Consider the following 23,407-nt stretch of genomic DNA (forward strand, 5'->3'; position numbering starts at 1 on the left):
TCATGCTCAGTGTGTGGACTTCCCAGAGATAAGTTAATAGTTGGACTCGATGTTCTCAAAGGGCCATTTTCAAATTAGTTGATTGATTGTAAGAAACGAAGATATTTAGCCTTAAATCTTTGTATCATCAGAGAACTGGCACTGCAGGAAGGCAGTGTGCCTCCCAGCTGAGGGAGGGAAGATCAGTGCTTGCTACAGGCTGTTTCCCATGGTGTTTCCCTGGAGCCCCAGGGAGCCCTGGAAGGAGCCCAGTGGGGCAGAGGCAGAGCCACCTTAGGCTGGGCCTCTGCTGCTAAGCTGGGACCGAGGGGAGACCTGCGAGACACAGGGAGCTTAAAGGCACTTGGCAGTGGAGGATGCTGAGGAGGAGGAGGAGGAACCTTCTGAAGGAGAAACCTTCCCAGCCCTGTTTGTGGTAAGGCACTGGGTGCAGGGCAATGCAGCTGCAGTTTCTGTCTGTGTAGATAAGGTGGAGGACGTGCTGCAGAGCAGAGCTTCCCCCTGCACCATGCGAGGGGCAGGACAAGGCAGGTCCCTTGTGCCAGGGCTGGCTGCAGGGTGTGAATGTGGGTGTGCAGGCAGGGGTGGCCAGCACTGCCCTTGCAGCAGGGTCCCTGCAGCCCAAAGGCTGTGTGCAGGGGCAGGGACTCTGCTGCCTGCCAGGGTCAGCACTCAGCCTGCCAGCGAGCTCCCCATAGAGCTCGGGGGGAGCTGAGGGGAAAGGAGAAACCCCTGACAGGGAAGGGAAGTGCTGGGTGGGTGACGCTGCTCCAATCTGCCGTCACTCTGAGCACTTCTTCAGAGGGTCCCTCTGAAAGACACTGAGGCATCATTTACCTGATAGGGAAGGATCCTGAGCTTTGATGGTTTTCCCTCTTGGTGGGCAGGTTGGGCAGTGGGAGCTGGGAATTTACTTCTCTGCTTTGGGGGAGGCACCGAGAGTCTTGTGAGGGATTGTGTGAGCGGCTCCTGAGCCCCTGCACAGGCAGGGGTGTGCAGGGCAGAGCTGAGCACACAGCCCATGGCATGGGCTCTGGGAGCACGGAGAGGGAGCAGAGCTGGGCACAGAGCAGCAGCTCCTGGCAGGGACAGCTCCAGGCAGCAGAGACATGGGCAGGGAGTGGGGGGAAAGTGCAGCCCAGCCCTGGGGAGGGTGCGTTCAGGCAGGTCTCTTGGGGTCTGGCACTGGAGGTGGCTGCTGGCCGTACTCTGCTGCCCACAGACCTTTGCTTCTCCCCGTGAGAGCTCTGTGGACTGTCCTTTGAAACCGTTCTCCCCTGATCTCAGCACAGGACACATGTTTGTGGGAGTTCTTAAGATCAATTTGTGTGTGAAGGCACCTTACAGGCAGTGCAAGTTTGAGCACAGGGCAAGTGGGAGAGGACTGATGGACACTGCAGCTCTCTCGGTTCTGCAAAGAACTGAGACTTTTTGCCTGATGCAATGCTCTTCTGATTGTACCTAGGAAGAAGCCTCAGCAGTGTAATGACATCACTGACGATGACACAGAACCTCTCCTCTCCTGCTAAAATGTGCTCAGTTGTGAATGTGTAAACTGAACTTCTGTATCTGACATCCCTCCTGTCCTAACCTGTCACTGCCTTTTTCTCCTCTGACGGTGCCCCATGCCCAGAGGCAGCAGATGTCCAACGGCAGCTCCATCACCCAGTTCCTCCTCCTGCCATTCGCACACACGCGGGAGCTGCAGCTCTGCCACTTCTGGCTCTTCCTGGGCATCTCCCTGGCTGCACTCCTGGGCAATGGCCTCATCATCACCAGCACAGCCTGCGACCAGCGCCTCCACACCCCCATGTACTTCTTCCTCCTCAACCTCTCCCTGCTGGACCTGGGCTGCATCTCCACCACTGTCCCCAAATCCATGGCCAATTCCCTCTAGGACACCAGGGCCATCTCCTACACAGGTTGTGTTGCACAGCTCTTTTTCTTTCTCTTATTCATTTCAGCAGAGTATTTTCTCCTCACTGTCATGTCCTACGACCGCTATGTGGCCATCTGCAAGCCCCTGCACTATGGGACCCTCCTGGGCAGCAGAGCTTGTGTCCACCTGACAGCAGCTGCGTGGGGCACTGGGTTTCTCAATGCCCTGGTGCACACAGCCAATACATTTTCACTGCCCCTCTGCCGAGGCAATGATGTGGAGCAGTTCTTCTGTGAAATCCCCCAGATCCTCAAGCTCTCCTGCTCCCACTCCTACCTCAGGGAAGTTGGGCTTCTTGTGGTTGGTGTCCTGATTGCTGTTGGCTGTTTTGTTTTCATTGTGGGGTCCTATGTGCAGATCTTCAGGGCCGTGCTGAGGATCCCCTCTGAGCAGGGACGCCACAAAGCCTTTTCCACGTGCCTCCCTCACCTGGCTGTGCTTTCCCTCTTTGTCAACACTTCTGTCTTTGCCTACCTGAAACCCCCCTCCATCTCCTCCCCATCCCTGGATCTGGTGGTGTCAGTGCTGTACTCGGTGGTGCCTCCAGCAGTGAACCCTCTCATCTACAGCCTGAGGAACCAGGAGCTGAAGGATGCTGTGAGGAAGCTGGTGACCAGATGTGTTTCAGCAGATATACGCTGCTTGCTTTAGCCTTGAAAGGGCTTCCAGTGTAGGTCATGACAGGCCATGTCTGTCTTTCCTGCTTTACATTTGTTTTCCTATTTCAATTTGTGATGATGTTGTCTTCATAGAAATGTCAGTTTTCATCTTCTCCTAATTAAGTTGCCACTCGTGTTGTGTGACCCACAGACTTTGTGTCACTCTGGTCTCTGACTGTATTTAAGGGAAATAAATGATCCTGCAGCAACTTCTTCTCTGTGATATGTCCTCACATGGCAGGAATGAAGGGGAATGAAAGCAGCTTTCTGGCTGCTCCAGCTCTGGGATGGCTGCTCTGTGCCTGCAGCAGGAAGAGCTCTTGGGAGCCCAAGGCCTGGGGCTGTTGTGCTGGAGTGGGGAGATGGGATGGCATGGGGGGGCTGCAGAGCTCTCAGGGAGTCCTGGGCAGGGGAGCTGGGGACACAGGGGTCCTGCAGGGAACTGCCCTGCAATGGCACAGGCTGGGGCTGCCTGGCTGAGAACAGCCCATGGGAAAGGTCTGGGTGGGCAGGAGCTGGACAGGAGGCAGCGTGTGCCCTGGCAGCAAGGGAGGACAGCAGCATCGCGGGCTGTATGAGCAGGAGCACGGCAGGAGAACAAGGGAAGGGATGATCTGGAATCCTCCATCCAGGTTTCAGATCTCCAGTTCAGGAATGCTATTGGCAAGCAGGAGGGGGTTTAGCAACAGGCCCTCAGGACAGGCAGGGACTGGATCACGGTGCCTGTGGAGAGAGGCTGGGGGAGCTGGGCTTGTCCATCCTGGAGAAGGGAAGGCTGATGGGGACCTGAGATCTTAGGAAGGGAAGGCTGATGGGGACTGGCTGCCTGTAGCGGCAAGGAGGACATGGAGAATACAGAGCCAGGCTCCTCACCATGGTGCCTGGTGGGAGGACAAAAGGCAGTGGGGGACAGTGACAGAGGAGAGGTTCAGCCCGGATAGAAGGAAACCTTGTTCCCATCGGCTCAGGCAAGTGCTGCATCAGGTCACCCAGAGAGGCTGTACAGTTTCTGGCCTTGGGAATTTCCAACTCAGCCTGAATCAAGCCTTGAACCACTTGCTCTGACCCTGTTCCTGGTGGGTTCAACTTGAGACCTCCTGGGGTCCCTTCCAACCTCTGTTCACTTCTGATCCTACAATGACGGGCTTATGAAGAGTCACAAAGATGCTCTAAGGGCTTGAGCACATCTCCAACGGAAACAGGCTGAGAGATGTTGGTCTTCAGACTGGAGAAGAGAAGGTTCCAGGGAGACATCTTAGCAATCTTCCCGTCTCTAAGCAGGGCCTACAAAGAATCTGGAGAGGGGCTTTTTATGAGACTGTGCAGTGACAGGACAAGGGGGAATGGCTTTAAGCTGAAAAAAGTGAGATTCAGCTTGGACATTCAGATGAAGTTGTTCCCTTTGAGAGTGCTGGGACACTGGCACAGGGTGCCCAGAGAAGCTGTGTCTGCCCCATCCCTGGCAGTGTTCAAGGCCAGGTTGGATGGGAGTCAGCTTTGCTCTGAAGCAGTGCTTTGTCCAACTCTGATGTTCACAAGGGATGACAGATGAAATCCAACTTCATTGTAAAGTTCACTACTTGCACTCATGACTCGAGTGAGTCTGGGCTGCACAAGAGAGGCTCAGCATGGCCTTAGAGTCATTTGGACTGTGTTATTTATTTACTGGCATAACACTGCTGAGGTGTTTTGTTTTGGATTTTTTTTTAGGGGGGGGAGGAGGCTATAAAACATTCTTTGTATGACAGAAAATGAGAACAATATTGAAACAGGGAGAAGCGCCCAGCTCCTTGTAGCTTAGTGTAGAGCGAGGAGGGCTGCAGTGTCCATCAGTCCTTTCCCATTTGCCCTCTGCTTACAACACATGTGTATGATGCCTTCACACACAAATTGATCTTAAGAACCCACACAAACACCTGTCCTGTGCTGAAAGCAGGGGAGAACAGTTTCAAAGGACAGTCCACAGAGCTCTCACGCTGAGAAGCAAAGAGCTGTGGGCAGCAGAGCACAGCCAGCAGTCACCTCCAGTGGCAGACCCCAAGAGAGCTGCCTGAACGCACCCTCCCCAGGGCTGGGCTGCACTTTCCCCCCACTCCCTGCCCATGTCTCTGCTGCCTGGAGCTGTCCCTGCCAGGAGCTGCTGCTCTGTGCCCAGCTCTGCTCCCTCTCCGTGCTCCCAGAGCCCATGCCATGGGCTGTGTGCTCAGCTCTGCCCTGCACACCCCTCCCGGCAGCAGGGCTCTACCCAGGGGCATCTCTGCCTCTGCAGGAACCTCACACCTGGCACTCAATGGATCCATCAATGGTGAATGGAGAAACATGGTCACTCCCTGAGGAAAGCCTTGAGAGCTTCTTAACTCTTCAGTTAGTTACTGGTGGCAATGAGCAGTGTGTAGGGAGGTGAGAGAGGGTGGAGGGAAGTCAGCAAGAAGCAAGGTGATGGTTCAGGGCTTTAACAAATGCTTACAAGCAGGACGGAGCCCAGCAATGGGGAGCAGTTGGTGTCTGTAGGTGGAGGAGGAGTAGGTGTTCCTGGAGTGTGGCTGCAGGCCCTGGACAAACCAGAGGCTACCTGAGAACTTTCCCTCATGGGAATATGCCTCAGCGTGGCAGATGGGGAATGCCCACCGCTGGGGGTGCCTGAACGCTGCTCATCATGGCCCATGAGCCCACCTTCCTGTCTCCCTCTCCTGCCCTACCCAAACTTGCCTGGAATTCAGCATCCATCACTGAGCCTGGGGAATGCAGGAACCTCCTGCAGTGAGGTGTCGCTGCTGCAGGGGAGGTGCAAAGCTTCTGTGAGACACTTGTGAGTGCAGGCAGAGAGCAGGGTGTGTGCAGCAGAGAGGGTTCTCAATCCAGGCCATTGTCTTTTCCCACTGCTCTCCCATGGTGCTTAGTTCTCTATACTGATGACCTGACCCATTCTTCTATAAGTCCCCTTTAGATCAGCTTGCTGAGGGATATTCACTCCACCTGCTGAATTGGCACTGTAGTAGCAGCCTACAACTAGGTGAAATGTGGCTTCAGAGATGATGGAGGTTTTCTTGCTAGCAGGAAGAGAAGGAAATGTCTGCAAAGTGCAGCTTGGAAGGTTCAGACTCAAAGTTAGGAAAGAGAAATGTCTCTCAAAAGGTGGACTTGTGGTGTAAGAGGTCACCCAGACCCAGTCTGGCTCAGCCCATGGCTTTGTGTTTCAAGGAACAGGCAGCCATGGGTGCAGAGATGGGACTGAAGGTACAGAAATGCCAGGTGAGAGCTAGCTGGGAAAGCAAGATGGGGGTCAACAGCCTGAAGGGAAAGAGGTGCAGGCATGGGCCAGTGTAGGACAGCCTGCAGCAGAGATGACAGGGTTCTGGCATGGCTGAAAGGCCCAAAAGAACAAAAGGCCTCTGTGCCCTGGGCTATGGCAGTTGCCTCTTTCAACAAGGCCTATGAAGAGAATTTTCATTCTCAGGATTTCAGGCTCTGCTTCTCCAAGGGCTGTGGTCAGGGCTTGGCCTTTCTGCATCATCAAACAAACCAAGGGTTTTCTCACCATCAGACACCTGCACTTTGCCTTTGTCTCCCTGTAATCACAACCTGCAGTTACTTGCTTTAACGAGTCCCTGGGGAGGCTTTGTCAGCAACAGCCCTCAGTGGGGCCCATGAATGCTGAAGGGACCTGGGGCTTTGTTTCTGAGTTGGACTTCTTGAGAGGTTTCCTCAGTCTCCTCTCAGCACCTGAGGTTCACGGACTCAGTCCAAATACACCATGGGACTCATTAAACCCTGATGAGCCATGTCTCAGCATGTAGTTTTTGTCAAGTCTTCTAGATTGTCTTCCAGGGAACTGGGGAGGTTTCTGGGTGCAGGAAGATTACAAAGGGCATCTGATAGAAGTTATTTGAAAGGGTTATTTGAAAGGAAAATCTATGAAAGATGAGAGGAATGAAGGACGCGGTGTAACAGGCAGGACAGTGGCAGTGCAGTTACAGGGGAAGATCGGCATTCCTTTGGGATCCCCCTTGTGAAAGGTCATTGGATTGGCAGAGGTCTCTTGGGAGGGAGGACAAGGACACGTTGCGCTTACCTTTGATAAAGGAACCCAGGCTGCACAAGCTGCCTTTGGTGAGGCATGTGCCAGCATCAGAGTCCTCTTGGGTGACACCTCTGGGCACCTAAAAGCCGTCCGAAGGGTAACTGCTGCCTGGCCAAGCTGAGAGCCTGCAGTTGTGCGTGAGGAGGCAAAGAGTGGATGTGGTTTCCCTCAGCTTCAGCACAGCTCTTGGCACGGTCTCCCTCAAGGCTGCTGTACCCAAGGGGTACACCACAGACATAACAATCCTCCTGTCCTTCTACTTATCAATTAGTTTAACTGCAGCCCATCCTGGACACCTGCCATTCCCAGATACCCCTTATCCCTGTGTCCTGTTCTTCTAGACTGTTTTTCTTATACTCATTTTGTACTAAGGTCATAAGGGCCTAAAACTACGTCAGCTGTAATGGTTTATCTTACATGAGAAAGAATTCTCAGTCTGTTCTCTAGCCGCGCTCTGCTTTTTTTCTGTGTATCCTGCACCTCAGTAATTTTCCATTGCTACTGTTACAAAGCCATCAAACAACATTACTTAAAACTGATTCTAAAGGTATATATATTTCATTTTGTAATGTTTTGCCCCCCCCTTGTCTCAAATTCCCCCTTTTTCTGTCCTTTTGCAAATTCTTTTGCAACATTTTTTATATTACCATTACCGTCTAAAGTCTTTTTGAAATAATTTCCCGTTTCTACCTGGTGCTTAATTTCGTTCCTTTGCCAATCTTCATAATTTATCATAGACCATTTACAAGACCAGAGGGAACGCTGTATCATACCACAAGTAATCAATATTAAAACAAATAACATCAATATTCCTGCAACAGGTTGCCTCAACCAGGAGAGGTTCAGGTAACCATGAAGTTAATTTTTTCCATATTTCTTCAAAACCCCAGGAGATGTCATCCATGGCCATTTCATGAAATATCTTAGTTTGTTTCCAAATTTCCTCCAGATCTGTTTCGATTCTGCCACTTTAGTCTGTATAGGAACAACAACTTTCATTGATTATGGAAGAAACCCCTCCTTGTCCTGCCAATAACATGTCTAGAGCTATTCAGTTTTGTAATACCACTTTAGACAGGCTGGTTATCTCTTGTTGTTCTGCCTGAATTATATCAATGGTTTTACTTTCCATTTCCTCTATGGTTGCTGAGATATTTACAATTGCCTTCTCTAATTCACTTACTCCCAAAGATGGAATTAGCCCTCTTACAAAACTATGAAATGCAGTGTGCCATTCAACAATAGGGTTAAACCCTCTCTTAATCCGTTTAGCAAAGGTTCTAATCCAGGTCCCAGAAGGATACCTGTTGATAATAGTAAAATTGGGTATTACAGCACCTAAGGTGCATGCCCCCTTAATTGGAACTCCAATTAATGGGAGATCCAGGCTTTCTCCTGATTTAGGCAACTGTGCACACACCCAACAGTCAGTACGATGAAAAACATTAGTAATATTCTGCACTAACTTCAGGTGTAAGTTCTGGTCCCAAGCTCGTGCGCCAGTTATCATATGAGTCCAAATTATGACCGACGCAATTTCACACGTAAGGGTCCTGAAGGTTCGATCCGCCATGTCTTCTCTGGCTCTGGTGCTTTCTTAATTCTTGAATGATGTATCCAAGCAGGTTGTTCCTTCATCTTCACTGCTGTAAAGGTGGTCAGTAATATCGTAGGGGAGTCGTAGAAGAGTCATAGTGTTATAGAGGAGGCATAGAGGAGTCAGATGGCTAATAGACGGCTCATAGAGGAATCTTAGGAGTCATAGTAGAGTCATAATGGGGGTCATAGAGGGGTCATAGAGGCATCATAGTGGCATCATAGAGGTGTCATAGAGGAGTCATAGAGGAGTCATAGAGGTGTCATAGAGGTGTCATAGAGGAGTCCTAGAGAAGTCATACAGGAGTCCTGGATGAGTCATAGAGAGGTCATAGAGCAGTCGTAGAGGAGTCATGGAGGGGTCATAGAGGACTCATAGATGGGTCATTGAGTGGTCATAGAGGAGTCACAGAGGGGTCATGGAGAAGTCATAGAGGAGTCATAGAGGTGGCATGGAGGATTCATACAGGAGTCTGAGAGGAGTCTTAATGTCAAAAGTCACAGAGGTGTCATCGAGAAGTCATAGAGCAGTCATACAGCAGTAACAATGTAGTCATAGAGGAGTCATGGACGAGTCACAGAGGAGTCATAGTGACATAGAGGAGTCACAGAGTTGTCATAGAGGTGTCCTAGAAAAGTCAGAGAGGAGTCACAGAGTAATCAGAGAGTCATAGGGGAGTCATAGAGAAGTCATAGAGTCATAGAGGAGTCATAGAGGTTTCATAGAGGAGTCATAGAGGAGTCATAGACGGGTCATAGACGGGTCATAGAGGCGTCACAGAGGCATCATAGAGGTGTCATAGAAAAGTCATCCTGTCCAAGACTCATAGAGGATTTGGAGAGGAGTCATAGAGTCATAGAGTCATAGAGGTGTCATAGAAAAGTCATCCTGTCCAAGACTCATAGAGGATTTGGAGAGGAGTCATAGAGTCATAGAGTCATGGAGGTGTCATAGAGGACTCATAGAGGCGTCATAGAGGAGTCATAGAGGAGTCATAGTGTTATAGCGGAGTCATAGAGGAGTCATAGAAGAGTCGGGGGCTCATTGACGACTCAGAGGAGTCATAATAGTCATAGTGGAGTCAGAGGGGTCATAGAGCGGTCATAGATGCGTCATAGAAGCATCATAGATGTGTCATAGAGGAGTCATAAAGGTTTCATAGAGTTATAGAGGAGACATTCAGGAGTCATAGGGGAGTCATAAAAGAGTCATAGAAGAGTCATAGAGGAGTCATAGAGGAGTCAGAGGAGTCATAGAGGACTCATAGAGGGGTCATAGAGGAGTCATAGAGGAGTCATAGAGGAGTCATAGAGGAGTCATAGAGGAGTCATACTGTCCTAGAGTCAAAGAGGGGTCATAGAAGAGTCATAGTGTCATAGAGTCATAGCGGTGTCATAGAGGAGTCATAGAGCAGTCAAATATCAGTCATAGAGGAGTCATAAAGGAGTCATAGAGGAGTCATAGAGCATTCACAGGGGAGTCATAGAGGAGTCATAGAGCATTCACAGGGGAGTCATAGAGAAGTCATAGAAGAGTCATGGAGGAATCATGGAGGTGTCATAGAGGAGTTATAGAGGAGCCATTGTGTCATAAGGGCATAGAGGAGTCATAGACAGGTCGTAGAGAAGTCACAGAAGTTTCATTTAGTGGTCATAGAGGAGTCATAGAGGGGTCATGGAGGAGTCATAGAGAAGTCATAAATTCATACATGTGTCATAGAGGAATCAGAGAGGAGTCACAGGAGTCATAGAGTAGTCGGAGAAGTCATAGTGGAGACATAGAGGAGTCATAGAGTAGTCAGAGGTGTCATAGAGGAGTCATATAAGAGTCATGGAAGAGTCATAGAGGAGTCATAGAGGAGTTATATTGGAGTCATAATGGAGTCATAGAGAAGTCATGGAATAGTCATGGAGGAGTAATGGAAGCGTCATAGAGGAGTCATAGCGGAGTCATAGGCGTGTCATAGAGGACTCATAGAGGAGTCATAGGGGAGTCATGGAGGAGTTGTAGATGAGTCGTAGAGGAGTCATACTGGAGTCATAGAAGAGTCCTAGAGGACTCATAGAGGAGTCCTAGAGGAGTCAAAGGGGAGTCCTAGAGGAGTCAAAGAAGATTCTTAGAGGCATCTTAGAGGAGTCATATAGGATTATTAGAGGGTTCATTGAATAGTCACAGATGAGTCATAGAGGATTTATAGTGGAGTTATAGTGGAGTCATAGAGGAGTCATAGAATGGTCAAAGTGGAGTCATAGAGGAATCATAGAGGATTCAGAGAGGAGTCAGAGAGGAGTCAGAGAGTCATAGAGGTGTCACAGAGTCACAGATGTGTCATAGAGGCGTTATGGAGGAGTTAAGGAGGATTCATAGATGAGTCGTGGTGGAGTCATAATGAAATCATAGAGGAGTCATATTGGATTCATACAGGAGTCATAGAATAGTCAAAGAGGAATCATAGAGGAGTCAGAGAGGAGTAAGAGAGGAGTCAGAAAAGAGTCAGAGAATCACAGAGGAGTCATAGAGTCATAGATGTGTCATAGAGGAGCCTTGGAGGAATCATGAAGGAGTCATAGTGGAGTAATAGAGGAGTTGTATAGCTTTCATGGAGGAGTCATAGAGGGGTCATGGAGGAGTCATAGAGGAGTCATGGAGGAGTCATAGAGGAGTCATGGAGGAGTTGGAGGCATCATAGATTCATAGATGTGTCATAGAGGAGTCATTGTGTCATAAAGTCAGAGAGGTTTCATGCAGGAGTCATTGAGGGGTCGTAGCAGAGTCATAGAATGGTCATTCTGTGGTCATAGAGGAGTCATAGATAGGTCGTAGAGAAGTCATAGGGGTGTCTTAGAGGAGTCATAGAGGATTCTTAGAGGAGTCCTAGAGGAGTCATAGTGGAGTTAGAGAGGAGTCATAGAGGAGTCGTAGAGGAGTCGCAGATTACTCACAGAGAAGTAGAGGAGTGGAAGAGGAATAGTAGATTAGTCATAGAGGTGTCAGAGGATTCATAGAGAAGTCATAAGGGAGTCACAGATTCATAGATGTGTTGTAGAGCATTCATAGAAGTGTCATAGAGGAGTCATTGCCTAAAGTCATAGAGGATTCATACAGGAGTGATAGAGGAGTCATAGAGGAGTCATAGAGAAGTCATAGAGGAGTCACAGAGTCAATAAGGTGTCAGAGCAGTCAATAAGGAGTCCTACAGGAGTCATAGAGGAGTCGTGGATGAGTCACAGAGGAATCATAGAGAAGTCATAGAGGAGTCATAGAGGAGTTGGAGAGTAGACATAGTATCACAGAGTTATAGGGATGTCATAGAGGAGACAGAGGACTCAAAGAGGATTCATAGAGGAGTCATAGCGTCTTAGAGGAGTCAGAGAGGAGTCAGAGAGGCATCAGAGAGGTGTCCTAGAGGAGTGCTAGAGGAATCCTAGAAAAGTCCTAGTGGAGTCTTAGAGGAGTCCTAGAGGAGTCATGGAGGGGTCATTGGGTGTTCATAGAGGAGTCTTAGACGAGTCATGGAGGATTCATAGAGGAGTCTTAGAGGGGTCATGGAGGAGTCATAGGGGCATCTTAGGATGGTCATAGAGCAATCATAGTGGAGTCACAGAGGAGTAATAGAGTCAAAGAGGAGTCATAGGGGGGTCATAGAGGAGTCATAGAGTAGTCATAGAGGATTCATAGAGGAGTCATAGTGTCATAGAGTCATAGAGGAGTCGTAGAGAACTCGTAGAAGAGTCATAGAGGAGTCATAGGGGAGTCATGGATTCATAGATGTGTCATAGAGCATTCATAGATGTGTCATGGAGGAGTCATAGAGGAGTCATAGGGGAGTCATAGATTCATAGATGTGTCACAGAGCATTCATAGCGATGTCATAGAGGAGTCATAGAGTTGTCATTCTTCCATGAAGTCATAGAGGATTCATACAGGAGTCATAGAGGAGTCATAGTGGAGTCACAGTGCAATCACATTATAGTTATAGAGGTGTCATAGAGGCGTCCAAGAGTAGTCACAGAGATGTCACGGAGGAGTCACAGTGTCATGGATATGTCATACAGATGTCCTAGAGGAGTCCAAGAGGAGTCCTAGAGGAGTCATAGTGGAGTCATATTGGAGTCAAAGTGTAGTCATAGTGGAGTCAAACAAGAGTCACAGTTCAGTCTTAGAAGGAGTCATAGAGGAGTCTTAGAGGAGTCAAAGAGGAGTCATAGTGGAGTCAAACAGGAGTCACAGAGGAGTCACAGGGGAGTCATAGAGTTATAGAGAAGTCCTACAGGAGTCCTAGAGGAGTCAAAGAAGAGTCATAGTGGAGTCAAAGAGGAAACATAGTGTAATCATAGAGGAATCAAAGAGGAGTCACAGAGGAGTCACAGAGGAGTCACAGAGGAGTCACAGAGGAGTCACAGAGGAGTCACAGAGTTATAGAGGAGTCATAGAGGAGTCATAGGAGAGACATGAATGAATCATAGTGAAGTCATAGAGTCATCAAAGAGGCGTAATATAGGCGTCAGAGAGGAGTCAGAGAGGAGTAGATGAGTCATTGAGGAGTCATATTGTTATAGAGGAGTCATAAAGGAATCATAGTGGAGTCATAGGGGCGTCACAGAGGCGTCATAGAGACGCCTTAGAGGAATAATAGATGAGACATAGAGGGGTCAATGAGCGGTCATAGAGGAGTCATAGAGGTGTCATAGAGGAGTCAGAGTCGAGTTAGAGAGGAGTCAGAGAGTCATAGAGTAGTCATAGTGTCATAGAGGAGTCATAGATTCATAGAAAAGTCATAGAGGAGTCACAGAAAAGTCATAGTGAAGTCATAGAGTACTCAGAGAACTCATAGAAGACTCGTAGAGGAGTCATGGAGGAGTCATGGCGGAGTCTTAGATGAGTCATAGTGGAGTCATAAAGGATTCGGAGAAGAGTCATAATGACATAGTGTCATTTAGCTGTCATAGAGGAGTCATATAATCATGGATGTATTATAGAGAAGTCCTAGAGGAGTCCTAGATGAGTCTTAGAAGAGTCATAATGGAGCCATAGGGGAGTCTTAGATGGGTCATAGAGGAGTCAAAGAGGAGTCACAGAGGAGTCACAGAGGAGTCATAGAGTTACAGAGGAGTCATAAAGGACTATTGGGGAGTCATACAAGAATCATAGTGGAGTCATAGAGGCGTCATAGTGATGTCATAGAGGCGTCTTTGAGGCGACATTGAGGCGTCATAGATTAGTCATAGATGTGTCATAGAGGGGTCACAGAGAGCTCAACGAGGGGTCAGAGAGGAGTCAGAGAGGAGTCCTAGAGGAGTCTTAGAAGAGTCATAGAGGAGTCATAGAGGAGTCATGCAGGGGTCACAGTGGAGACACAGAGGAGTCACAGTGGAGTCATAGAGGCTTCATAGAGGCATTATAGCAGCGTCATAGAGACGTCCAAGAGGAGTCATAGAAGAGTCGTAGAGGTGTCATAAAGGAGTCATAGTGTCATACAGAGTCATAGAGGAGCCATAGAGGAGTCATACAAGGGTCATAGAGTAGTCATAGTGGAGTCATAGAGAGGTCATAGAGGAGACTTAGAGGAGTCAGAGAGAAGTCATAGATTTATAGAGGATTCATAGAAGAGTCATAGGGGAGTCATATAAGAGTCACTGAGGAGTCATAGAGGAGTCCCAGTGGAGTCTCAGTGGAGTCACAATGCAGACACAGTGGAGTCATAGAGGCGTCATAAAGGTGTCATAGAGGCATCATAGAGGTGTTGAAGAGGAGTCATAGAGGAGTCATAGAGGAGTCACAGAGCAGTCATAGAGGAGTCAAAGAAGAGTCATAGAGGAGTCATAGAGGATTCATAGATTTGTAATGGAGGAGTCATGTAGGAGTCATAGAGAAGTCATAGAGGAGTCACAGAGGAGTCATAGAGGAGTCATACGACGGTCACAATCTAGTCACAGTGGAGTCACAGAGGAGTCATACGACGGTCACAATCTAGTCACAGTGGAGTCACAGAGGAGTCATAAAAGCTTCATAGAGGCATCATACAGGCGTCATAGAAGCGTCATAGAGTTGTCATAGAGGTGTCCAAGAGGAGTTATAGACGAGTCATAGACAAGTCATAGAGGAGTCATAGAGCATTCAAATATCTGTCATAGAGGAATCATAGAGTAGTCATAGTTATAGAGGAGTTATAGACGAGTCATAGACAAGTCATAGAGGAGTCATAGAGCATTCAAATATCTGTCATAGAGGAATCATAGTCATAGAGTTATAGAGGAGTTATAGAAGAGTCATAGACAAGTCATAGAGGAGTCATAGAGCATTCAAATATCTTTCATAGAGGAATCAGTCATAGAGTTATAGAGGAGTCATAGAGGAGTCCTAGAGGAGTCATAGAACATTCAAATATCTGTCATAGAGGAATCATAGTCATAGAGTTATAGAGGAGTTATAGAAGAGTCATAGACAAGTCATAGAGGAGTCATAGAGCATTCAAATATCTTTCATAGAGGAATCAGTCATAGAGTTATAGAGGAGTCATAGAGGAGTCCTAGAGGAGTCATAGAACATTCAAATATCTGTCATAGAGGAATCATAGTCATAGAGTTATAGAGGAGTTATAGAAGAGTCATAGACAAGTCATAGAGGAGTCATAGAGCATTCAAATATCTTTCATAGAGGAATCAGTCATAGAGTTATAGAGGAGTTATAGATGAGTCATAGAGGAGTCCTAGAGGAGTCCTAGAGCATTCAAATATCTGTCATAGAGGAATCATAGTCATAGAGTTATAGAGGAGTTATAGAAGAGTCATAGACAAGTCATAGAGGAGTCATAGAGCATTTAAATATCTGTCATAGAGGAATCAGTCATAGAGTTATAGAGGAGTCATAGAGGAGTCACAGAGGAGTCATAGAACATTCAAATATCTGTCATAGAGGAATCATAGTCATAGAGTTATAGAGGAGTTATAGAAGAGTCATAGACAAGTCATAGAGGAGTCATAGAGCATTCAAATATCTGTCATAGATGAATCAGTCATAGAGTTATAGAGGAGTCATAGAGGAGTCACAGAGGAGTCATAGAACATTCAAATGTCTGTCATAGAGGAATCATAGTCATAGAGTTATAGAGGAGTTATAGAAGAGTCATAGACAAGTCATAGAGGAGTCATAGAGCATTCAAATATCTTTCATAGAGGAATCAGTCATAGAGTTATAGAGGAGTTATAGATGAGTCATAGAGGAGTCCTAGAGGAGTCCCAGAGCATTCAAATATCTGTCATAGAGGAATCATAGTCATAGAGTTATAGAGGAGTTATAGAAGAGTCATAGACAAGTCATAGAGGAGTCATAGAGCATTCAAATATCTTTCATAGAGGAATCAGTCATAGAGTTATAGAGGAGTCATAGAGGAGTCACAGAGGAGTCATAGAACATTCAAATATCTGTCATAGAGGAATCATAGTCATAGAGTTATAGAGGAGTTATAGACGACAAGTCATAGAGGAGTCATAGAGCATTCAAATATCTGTCATAGACAAATCATAGAGTAGTCATAGAGATATAGAGGAGTGGTAGAGGAGTCATAGAGTAGTCATAGAGTTATAGCAAAGTCATAGAGGAGTCATAGTGTTATAGAGGATTCATAGAGGAGTCACAGGGTAGTCATAGTAGAGTCATAGTGAAGTCATAGAGGAGTCATAGAGGAGTAATAAAGGAGTCATAGAGGAGTCAGTGGAGTCACAGTGGAGTCATAGAGGCATCACAGGGGTGTCGTAGGTTGGTTCAAGAGAAGTCATAGAAGAGTCATAGAGGAGTCATAGAGGAGTCAAAGAAGAGTCATAGAGGAGTAATAGAGGAGTCATAGAGGAGTTGTAGAGTGTTCATAGATGAGTAATAGCAGAGTCATAGAGGAGTCATAGAGGAGGAATATAGGACTCATACAGGAGTCACAGAGATGTCATAGTATCATAGAGTCATAGAGAAGTCTTAGAGGAGTCATAGTGTCATAGAGTCATAGAGGAGTCTTAGAGAAGGCATAGAGCAGTCGTAGAGAAGTCAATAAGATGTCAGAGCAGTCAATAAAGAGGCATAGAGGAGTCATAGAGGTTTTATAGAGGAGTCATAGAATCATAGAATCATAGAATAGTTCGAGTTGGAAAGGACCTTAAGATCATCAAGTTCCAAGCCCCCTGCAATGGGCAGGGACACTTCATGCTAAATCATATCACCCAAGGCCTTGTCCAGCCTGGTCTTGAACACTGCCAGGGATGGAGCATTCACAACCTTCCTGGGCAACCCATTCCAGTGTCCCACCACCCTCACAGGAAAGAATTTCCTCCTTAGATCCAATCTAAACTTCTCCTGTTTAAGTTTTAACCCATTACCCCTTGTCCTATCACTACAGTCCCTAACGAAGAGTCCCTCCACAGCATCCCTATAGGCCCCCTTCAGATACTGGAAGGCTGCTGTGCGGTCTCCACGCAGCCTTCTCTTCTCCAGGCTGAACAGCCCCAACTTTCTCAGCCTGTCTTCATACGGGAGGTGCTCCAGTCCCTGATCATCCTCGTGGCCTCCTCTGGACTTGTGCCAACAGTTCCATGTCCTTTTTATGTTGAGGACACCAGAACTGCACACAATGCTCCAGGTGAGGTCTCACAAGAGCAGAGTAGAGGAGCAGGGTCACCTCCTTCGACCTGCTGGTCATGCTCCTTTTGATGCAGCCCAGGATACGGTTGGCTTTCTGGGCTGCAAGCGCACACAGCTGGCTCATGTTCATTTTCTCATCAAATAATAATAATGGGGTTCTATGAGGCTATGATGGGGCGCTATGAGGCAATAATGGGGTGTATGAGGCAATAATGGGGCTCTATGGGGCTATAATGGGCTCTATGAGACTATAATAAGGCCCTATGAGGCTATAATGGGGCTCTATGAGGCAATAATGGGTTTCTATGGGGTTATAATGGGCTGTATGATGCAAAAATGGTGCTCTATGGGGGTACAATGGGGCTCTATGGGGATATAATGGGGTCTATGAGGCAATAATGGGGTTCTATGCGGCTATAGGGGTTCTATGAGGCAATAATGGGGTTCTATGGGGCTATAATGGGCTGTATGATGCAATAACGAAGTTCTATGGGGCTATAATGGGGGTGTATGATGCAATAATTGGACTCTATGAGGCAATAATGGGCACTATGGGGTTATAATGGGGCTCTATGAGGCAATAATGGGTCTCTAACCAATAATGGGGCTCTATGAGGTTATAATGGGGCTCTATGAGGCTATGATGGGACTCTATGGGGCAATTATGGGGCTCTATGAGGTTATAATGGGGCTCTATGGGGCAATAATAGGGCTCTATGAGGCTATAATAGGGTCTATCTATGAGGCAATAATGAAGCTCTATGAGGCTATGATGGGGCTATAATGGGGCTCTATGAGGCAAAAATGAGGTTCTATGGGGCTAACATTGGCTGTATGATGCAATAATGGGGTTCTATGGGGCTATAATAGGGCTCTATGGAGCTATAATGGGTACTATGAGGCAACAATGGGGCTCCATGAGGCTATAATTTGGTCTATGAGGCAATAATGGGGCTCTATGAGGCTATAATGGGCTGTATGATGCAATAATGGGGTTCTATGGGGCTATAATGGGGCTCTATGAGGCTATAATGGGGTTCTATGGAGCTATAATGGAGCACTATAGGGCAATACTGGGGTCTATGAGGCTATAATGCGGTTTAGGAGTTAATAATGGGGTTTATGAGGTAATAATGGGGGTATATGAGTCAATAATGGGGTTCTATAGGGCTATAATGGGCTGTATGATGCAATAATGGGGTTCTATGGGGCTATAATGGGGCTCTATGGGGCAATAATGGGGCTCTATGAGGCTATAATGGGGTTCTATGGGGCTATAATGGAGTTCCATGAGGCAATAATTGGGCTGCATGGGGCAATAGTGTTGTCTTTGAGGCAATAATGGGGCTCTATGGGGTTATACTGGGGTCTATGGGGCAATAATGGGGTTCTGTGGGGCTATAATGGGCTGTATGATGCAATAATGTGGTTCTATGGGGCTATAATGGGGCTTTAGGGGAAATAATGGGGGTCTATGAGAATCTAATGGTGCTCAATGGGGCAATCATAGGGCTCTATGGCTATGCTGGGGTCTACGAGGCCATAATGGGGTTCTATGAGGCTATAATAGGGCTATAATGGGGCCCTATGAGGCAATAATGAGGTTCTATGGGGCTATAATGGGGCTCAATGGGGCTATAATGGGTCACTGTGAGGCAATAATGGGGCTCTATGGGGTTATATTGGGCTCTATGAGGCTATATGGGGGCTCTATGGGGCTATAATGGGGTCTATGAGGCTATAATGGGGCTCTATGGTGCAAGAATGGGGTCTGTGAGGCTATAAGGGGGCTCTATGGGGATATTATGTGGTCTATGAGAAAATAATGGGGCTCTATGGGGTTACACTGGGCTCTATGCGGCAATAATGGGGCTCTATGAGGAAATTATGAGCCTCTATGAGGCAATAATGGGGCTCTATAGGGCAATAATGGGGTCTATGGGGCTATAATGGGGCTCTATGAGGATATAATGGGTCTATGAGGCAATAAGATCATTCAGTTCCAACCCCCCTTCCGTGGGCAGGGACACCTCACACTAAACCATGCCACCCAAGGCCTCGTCCAACCTGGCCTTGAACACCGCCAGGGATGGAGCATTCACAACCTCCCTGGGCAACCCATTCCAGTGCCTCACCACCCTCACAGGAAAGAATTTCCTCCTTAGATCCAATCTAAACTTCCCCTGTTTCAGTTTTAACCCGTTACCCCTTGTCCTGTCACTACAGTCCCTAATGAAGAGTCCCTCCCCAGCATCCCTATAGGCCCCCTTCAGATACTGGAAGGCTGCTATGAGGTCTCCACGCAGCCTTCCCTTCTCTGCCCAACCTGTAGCTGTGCCTGGGATTGCTCCCACCCAGGTGTAGGACCTTGCACTTGGCATGGTTAAACTCCATGAGGTTGCCATCAGCCCACCTCACAAGCGTGTCAAGATCCCTGTGGATGGCATTCCTTCCCTCCAGGGTATCAACCGAACCACACAGCTCGGTGTCATCGGCAAACTTGCTGAGGGCGCACTCAATCCCACTGTCCATGTCAGCAATGAAGATGTTGAACAAGACCGGTCCCAACACCGATCCCTGAGGGACACCACTCGTTACTGGTCTCCAGCCAGGCACTGAGCCATTGACCACAACTCTTTGTGTGCAGCCATCCAGCCAGTTCTTTATCCACCAAGTGGTCCATCCATCAAATTGATGTCTCTCCAATTTAGAGACGAGGATGTCGTGTGGGACAGTGTCGAACGCTTAGCACAAGTCCAGGTAGATAACATCAACTGCTCTACCCCTGTCCATCAGTTCTGTAGCCCCATCATAGAAGGCCACCACATTGGTCAGGCAGGATTTCCCCTCAGTGAAGCCATGCTGGCTGTCACCAAGCACCTTGTTGATTTTCATGTGTCTTAGCATGCCTTCCAGGAGAATCTGCTCCAAGATGTTGCCAGGCTCAGGGGTGAGACTGACTGCTCTGTAATTCCCTGGTCATCCATTTTCCCCTTCTTGAAAATAAATACAGGGTCAGAGCCTCAAAACAGACCCAAAACAAGACAAAAACAGCAAAATCAGCCACAAAACAGACCCAAAACAACCCCAAAAAACCCTGGTCCTGCTTCTCCTGTGGGATACAGGCTCAGAGCCCCAAAACAGACCCAAAACAGGCAAAAACAAGGCCAAACCACCCCAAAACCACCCCCAAATCACCTTCTCCTGCTTTTCCTATGGGATACAGGGTCAAAGCCCCCAAAAAGACCAAAACCAGGCCAAAACCAACCCAAAACACCCCAAAACCACCTTGTCCTGCTTCTTCAATGGGACACAGTGTCAGAGACCCAAAACAGGCCAAAACCAGGCCAAACCACCCTAAAACCACCCCCAAATCACCTTCTCCTGCTTTTCCTATGGGATACAGGGTCAAAGCCCCCAAAAAGACCAAAACCAGGCCAAAACCAACCCAAAACACCCCAAAACCACCTTGTCCTGCTTCTTCAATGGGACACAGTGTCAGAGACCCAAAACGGGCCAAAACCAGGCCAAACCACCCTAAAACCACCCCAAAATCACCTTCTCCTGCTTCTCCTATGGGATACAGGGTCAAAGCCCCCAAAAAGACCCAAAACAGGCCAAAAACAACCCAAAACCACCTTGTCCTGCTTCTTCTAGGGGATACAGGGTAAGAGGCTCAAAACAGACCCAAAACAGGCCAAAAATGGGCCAAAACACCCAAAGCAAACCGCAAACCACCCCAAAACCACACCAAAAACACCTTCTCCTCCTTCTCTTATGGGATACAGGGTCAGAGCCCCAAAACAGGACAAAAACAGGAGAAAAGCGGGCCAAAACACCCCAAACAACCCCCAAGATGGGCCAAAACCACCCCAAAATCACTTTGTTCTGCTTCTCCTGTGGGACACAGGTCAGAGCCCCAAAACTGGACAAAACCAACCTAAAACCAACTCGTCCTGTTTCCCCTATGGGTCACAAGTTCAGAACCCCAAAACAGGCTCAAGAAAGTACGAAAACAACCAAAAACTTTTCAAAAGCACCCCCAAAACAACCCCAAACCACCCTAAACCCACCAAAAAAACACCTTGTCCTGCTTCTCCTGTGGGATACAGGGTCAGAGCCCCCAAACAGACCCAAAACAGGCCAAAAAGAGAAAAAAAACACACCAAAACACCCAAAACCACCCCTAAAACAGCCCAAGCCAACCCCGAAGCACCGGCTCCTGCTGCAGCTCTGCCTCATTCCAGAGCCTTGGATCATCTGGGAGCACGGGATCCCTTTGGCATCACAGGTCCTGGCGCTTGGGAGCAGATCCTATGGGATCTGGATCCAGATCCGGATGCTCCACACATGGACACGGATCCAGGTCTGGATCCGGTTGTAGGGGGGAGCGCGGACACGGAATTCCATGGGGGTGGAAGAGCAGAACCGGGCTCCTGGAGGGGGGGCTCTGGGGTGGGGGGGAGAGACGCCATTGCCCCTCATTGTCTCCATTGACCCTATTGGCCCCCATTACCCCCTTTGCCCTCCCCATTACCCCCACTGCCCGTTACCCCCATTGCCCCCACTGCCCCCCATTGCCCCTGTTACCCCATTACCCCCATTGCCACCCATTACCCCCATCCCCAACTCACTTCCCACTGCTCCGCACTGGATCCAAAGATGGGGCTGGGGATGCCCCGGTCCCGCCGCGCATCCGGTTGCGGCTCCCATTGAGGCTCCAGAGACCCCGGGTTCGAGCCCCGGTGCCCCCGGAGCAGCGGCGAGAGCCGGGGGGGGAAGCCCCGGTGCCCCCCCCCAACGGAGCAGCGCCCCCAGCACCGAGCGGCCCCGCTCCCGTAGCAGCACCGGGGCCCGGTGCAACAGCGCCCCCAAGCGGGCGGCCAGGACCCGCGCTATGGGGTGTTGGGGGGCGGGCACTGGGACCCCCAGGTTATGGGGCACCCCCTTTGTAGCCCCCAAGGTATGGGGCAGGCTCTGGGAGTCCCCTATGGAGCCCCCCAAGTTATGGGGCGGGGTCTGGGTCCCCCCTATGGAGCCGCCCAAGTTATGGGGCACCCCCTCTGTGCCCCCCTCAAAGTTATGGGGCACCCCTATAGTGCGGGGGTGCCGAGGCCCCGCCCAACGTGACCCGAGGTGACCTGGAGGGCGAAGAGCCCGCGGGGGTGGGGCAGGAGGCGGTGCTGGGTGATGACCACTTGACGTGGAGGGGGGGGAGGGGGGGCGCGCAGGGGCCAGGATCGGGCCCGGGCCCCGCCCCCCCCCCCCCCCCCCCCGCCCGCCCAAGTTTGGTCCCGTCCGGTTCCCGCCAATTTCGCCCATCATGGCGGAGCTGGAGCTCCCCTCCGATCCCGACCTGCGCAGGTTGGAGCCCGCGGGACCCCCCAGTGGGGGCTTTTGGGGTCCTGGGGGGGTTGGGGTGCTCCTGACCCCCTCTCTTTGTCTCCCCCCCACCTCCAGGCTGTGCACGGGGCCCTGTGCCCCCATCCGGGAGTACATCATGGGCCACGTGCGGCACCCGCGGTGAGGGGGGCACCCCAACATCTGGGGGGGAGGAACTGCAACATCTGGAGGTGATGCGCGGATAAACTCCACGACTCGTTAAAAGTTGTAAAGTAGGTATGCTTTTGATTCAGCGCTGAGACGCATAGGGATAATTCCTCAAAGATATGCGTGTCTCAGTGTTGTTTCCCTCTACATTTATTCTCTAAAGTTATATATATTCATGAGGTTACACAGTACGCCTATACATATTCATGTCCTATCCCCGCTTCGTATTATAATGAGTCAGAAAGTCCTCTGTGCCTGCTCAGTGCCCCCCTCCGGTCGTGGGCAGGGGTCTCAAGATGAAGTAAATGAGTCTTCCTCCTCTGGGCAGGGGTCTTCAAGATGAAGTAAATGAGTCTTCCTCTTCTTGCACTTTTCACCTTTTCTAGTCATTACATGTGGCCGTCGAGTTTGGTCATTATCCCAGCCGTAAATTCTCTGCTTCTCCCCTTTATCAGTAGAGTTTGGTCAGTTTCCCAGCCATAAATTCTCTGCTCCTTCCCCTTATCAGTAGAGTTTGATCAGTGTTCCAGCCGTAAACCTTCTGCTTTTCCCTTTATCAGTAGATTCAGGCATCTGCTCATTAACAGGACAGGAGGCCTCTGTTTTGCTTAGCAGGCATTTACAACAGATAGTCTATTTGTTTAAACAGATTCCTCTAGCAAACAAATTCCTCTAACCCCCTTACACAATTCCCCGTTCAACCCCCCTGTACCACAACCCCTATACTACCCCCCTGCACTACCCCCCTGTACATTGGTCCACCCTTTGCATCAATACCCCCCTGTACATTGGTCCACCCTTTGCATCAATCCCCCCTTTTCTTTTAAAAGTTAGTAAATTCTTTTACTATATTATTCATGACAGAGCTATCCATGTTCCTTTTATCGACTTATGAAGTGATTCTGATATACACTGTATTATACAAGGTACAATCGTTAAAATGAGTAATCCCA

The 23,407-nt window shown here is 48.8% G+C and overlaps 1 protein-coding gene and 1 pseudogene across 1 annotated transcript in view; one reads left to right on the plus strand and one right to left on the minus strand.

Moving 5' to 3' along the window:
- Window positions 1-1,535: 1,535 nt before the first annotated feature.
- LOC133282549 (olfactory receptor 14J1-like) lies at window positions 1,536-2,551 on the plus strand (annotated as a pseudogene).
- A 682-nt stretch (window positions 2,552-3,233) lies between these two features.
- Window positions 3,234-23,407, minus strand: part of LOC133282546 (olfactory receptor 14J1-like) — a 71,841-nt gene continuing 51,667 nt past the window's right edge. The window contains exon 2 of the mRNA XM_061478552.1: window positions 3,234-3,255. Within this exon, the coding sequence (XP_061334536.1) occupies window positions 3,234-3,255 (22 nt within the window). The remainder of the gene's footprint in view (window positions 3,256-23,407) is intronic.

The sequence above is a fragment of the Pezoporus flaviventris genome, unplaced genomic scaffold, assembly GCF_033815535.1.
Source record: "Pezoporus flaviventris isolate CSIRO_AGI_PZ_B2104156 unplaced genomic scaffold, CSIRO_AGI_Pfla_v1 ptg000127l, whole genome shotgun sequence".
NCBI classification, from domain to species: domain Eukaryota; kingdom Metazoa; phylum Chordata; class Aves; order Psittaciformes; family Psittacidae; genus Pezoporus; species Pezoporus flaviventris.